We start from the raw sequence: 2,663 nt of genomic DNA on the forward strand, positions 1-2,663 counted from the left end.
ACAGTGTATGATGGCTGTGGGGGCGGGGCTCTGGGCCTGGAAAAATCAGAACAGTCTCTGGAAACCGCGAAATGCGAGACGGGATGAAGGCTTCTGAACTTCACCGGCTTCCGTAATATAATTGCCTCAGCAGGATATTTCCCGTCTCCTTCCGGCCTACCAAGTTGGCGTCATCTTGCCGCTAGCCCACCCAGTTTTTCCCTGGCCAGTCCACATTCAGGGCAGGCCTGCCCCTTTTCCCGAGCTTCCGGGGCTCAGCTTTTCCTTGTTCCAGACCGGCTACAGCAAACATCGTTCAAGATGTCCAGGCAAGACAGCAGTACAGATGGCCAACCAAACTTGGGAGATGGAAGCCTGTCCAGCAGCTCAGAGGAGAGGTCCGGAGCGGCGGCAGGAAGGGAAAGACCCTCAGGTATTGAAGTGGGGACCCCAGAACTGAGCATGAGATTGACCAAAGATGGTGGTACCAGGGATGGTGGTGTCCCCAGCCATGCCAGCACAGAAACGCAAGGTACAAACCCAGAAACTTTAAGTGAAGAAAATGACTTTAACGTTGTGGAGGACTTTGATCACGTCTTAACTAATGATGAAAGTCTATTCCGTTACCACTTAGAGGAAGAGTTAGAGGACGAGAGAGAGGTGGAGACTGAGGAGACTGAGCAGGAAGAACGGCCTCAGGTACCCGTACAGTGCAGTGAGACCAACCCCCAAGAGTGTTTAACAGAGGAGGAACAGGCCCTGGAGCACTGGGTATCATTAGAAACATCTGCCCTGCCCCGACCGCGCTGGCAAGTCCTTACTGCTCTTCGGGAGCGGCAGCTGGGTTCAAGTGCCCGCTTTGTATATGAAGCCTGTGGGGCAAGAGTCTTTGTGCAGCGTTTCTGCCTGCAGTATGGTCTTGAAGGCCATGTTGGTTGTGTCAATACTGTGCACTTTAACCAGCGTGGCACCTGGCTGGTCAGTAGTGGTGATGACATGAAGGTGATGGTGTGGGACTGGGCACGGCAACAGCCAGTACTGGACTTTGAGAGTGGCCACAGAAATAATGTCTTTCAAGCAAAGTTCCTTCCTAACTGTGGTGATTCCACCCTGGCCACGTGTGCCCGTGATGGGCAGATACGGGTAGCAGAACTATCTGCTATTCCTCACTGCAAGAATACTAAGTGTGTGGCCCAGCACAAGGGAGCCTCCCACAGGTTTGCTCTGGAGCCAGACTCCCCTTTTAAGTTCCGTACTTCAGGTGAAGATGGAGTTGTCTTCACCATTGACCTCAGACAAGGCCGACCAGCTTCAAAAATGGTAGTGACAAAAGGTAGAGGGAGGAAAGTAGGACTGTATACAATCTGTGTGAATCCTGCTAATACCTATCAGTTTGCAGTAGGTGGACAAGATCCGTTTGTAAGGATTTATGACCAGAGAAAAATAAATGAGAATGAGAACAATGGAGTACTCAAGAAATTTTACCCTCATCACCTAGTCTACTGTGATTCCAAAGCAATCATTACCTGCGTTGTGTACAGCTACGATGGCACAGAGCTCCTGGCCAGCTACAATGATGAAGATATTTTCCTTTTTAATTCCTCTCACTGTGATGGAGCTGAATATGTTAAGAGATATAAAGGGCATAGAAATAATGCCACAGCCAAAGGTGTCAATTTCTATGGCCCCAGGAGTGAGTTTGTGGTGAGCGGTAGTGATTGTGGACACATCTTCTTTTGGGAGAAATCATCCTGTCAGATCATTCATTTCATGAAGGGAGACAATACAGGGACAGTAAATTGTCTTGAACCCCATCCTTACCTACCTTTGATGGCAACCAGTGGCCTAGACCGTGATGTCAAGGTCTGGGCACCCACAAGTAAAGTTTCCACTGCGCTTTCCGGATTAAAGGATGTGATGAAGAAGAACAAGAAGAAACGAGATGAAGATAGCCTGTTCCACACTGGCCAGTTTGACACCCGTGTGCTTCAGTTCCTCCTGCACCACCTGACAGAGAGAGGTCATCTCCAGCATGAGGAAGCTGCTGCAGCTGGGTACATAGATGACAGCTTGGATGATTCTTCCAGCACCTCAGATTCATCTGAGGAGAGTGAAGACCGAGTTTAGTTCTTGCCATCCTGAAGATCTAGCCTGAAGATCTAGCCTACTAGAGCTAGATCCCATCTCACTAGATTGGACTTTAAAATTTAGCTTGACTAATAAATTTGCCTTCTGTCTTCTGTTTTTCATAAGATATACTAAAAACCATCTGTCTCATCTTCTTCTCTTCCTTCCCTTCTTTCACACACTCTTCTCTCACTTTTCTCCTCTTATTTGGTTTCTTTACTCTTTCTTTACCCCTTATCCTCATGTAAATGCATAAGCAATTTATTTATGCCTCTTTTCCTTTCTTCCCTTATAGTTGATGTCTAAAGTTTGCTAATTTTGGTGAAAAAATTGAAAGATTTATCTTCTTATTTCTGACACTCTTAAAACTATCACCTTCTTTTTCACCTTTAACAATTTATTTAGAAGATCAACTTCTTTAGTTGACCTGAGAATTTCAGAAATGTGTTTATTCTTTAGAAGTAAAGTAAAATAAAACAAAACAAGATATTGTTCCCTGAATACTGAGACTTGGCCACACATACACACTGACACACACATGCAAACAAACTATGGTT

The 2,663-nt window shown here is 46.3% G+C and overlaps 1 protein-coding gene across 1 annotated transcript; it reads left to right on the plus strand.

The window, feature by feature from the left end:
* The first annotated feature begins 300 nt into the window (after positions 1-300).
* Positions 301-2,106, plus strand: LOC134367606 (DDB1- and CUL4-associated factor 8-like). The gene has a single exon (XM_063084356.1). The coding sequence runs from the start codon at positions 301-303 to the stop codon at positions 2,104-2,106; it is 1,806 nt and encodes a 601-aa protein (XP_062940426.1).
* The last annotated feature ends 557 nt before the right edge of the window (positions 2,107-2,663 follow it).

Source organism: Cynocephalus volans, chromosome X (genome assembly GCF_027409185.1).
Source record: "Cynocephalus volans isolate mCynVol1 chromosome X, mCynVol1.pri, whole genome shotgun sequence".
Classification (NCBI taxonomy): Eukaryota; Metazoa; Chordata; class Mammalia; order Dermoptera; family Cynocephalidae; genus Cynocephalus; species Cynocephalus volans.

Coding starts and splice junctions, on each gene's coding strand:
- LOC134367606 (XM_063084356.1), top strand. CDS start 301: ATGTCCAGGCAAGACAGCAGTACAGATGGCCAACCAAACTTGGGAGAT.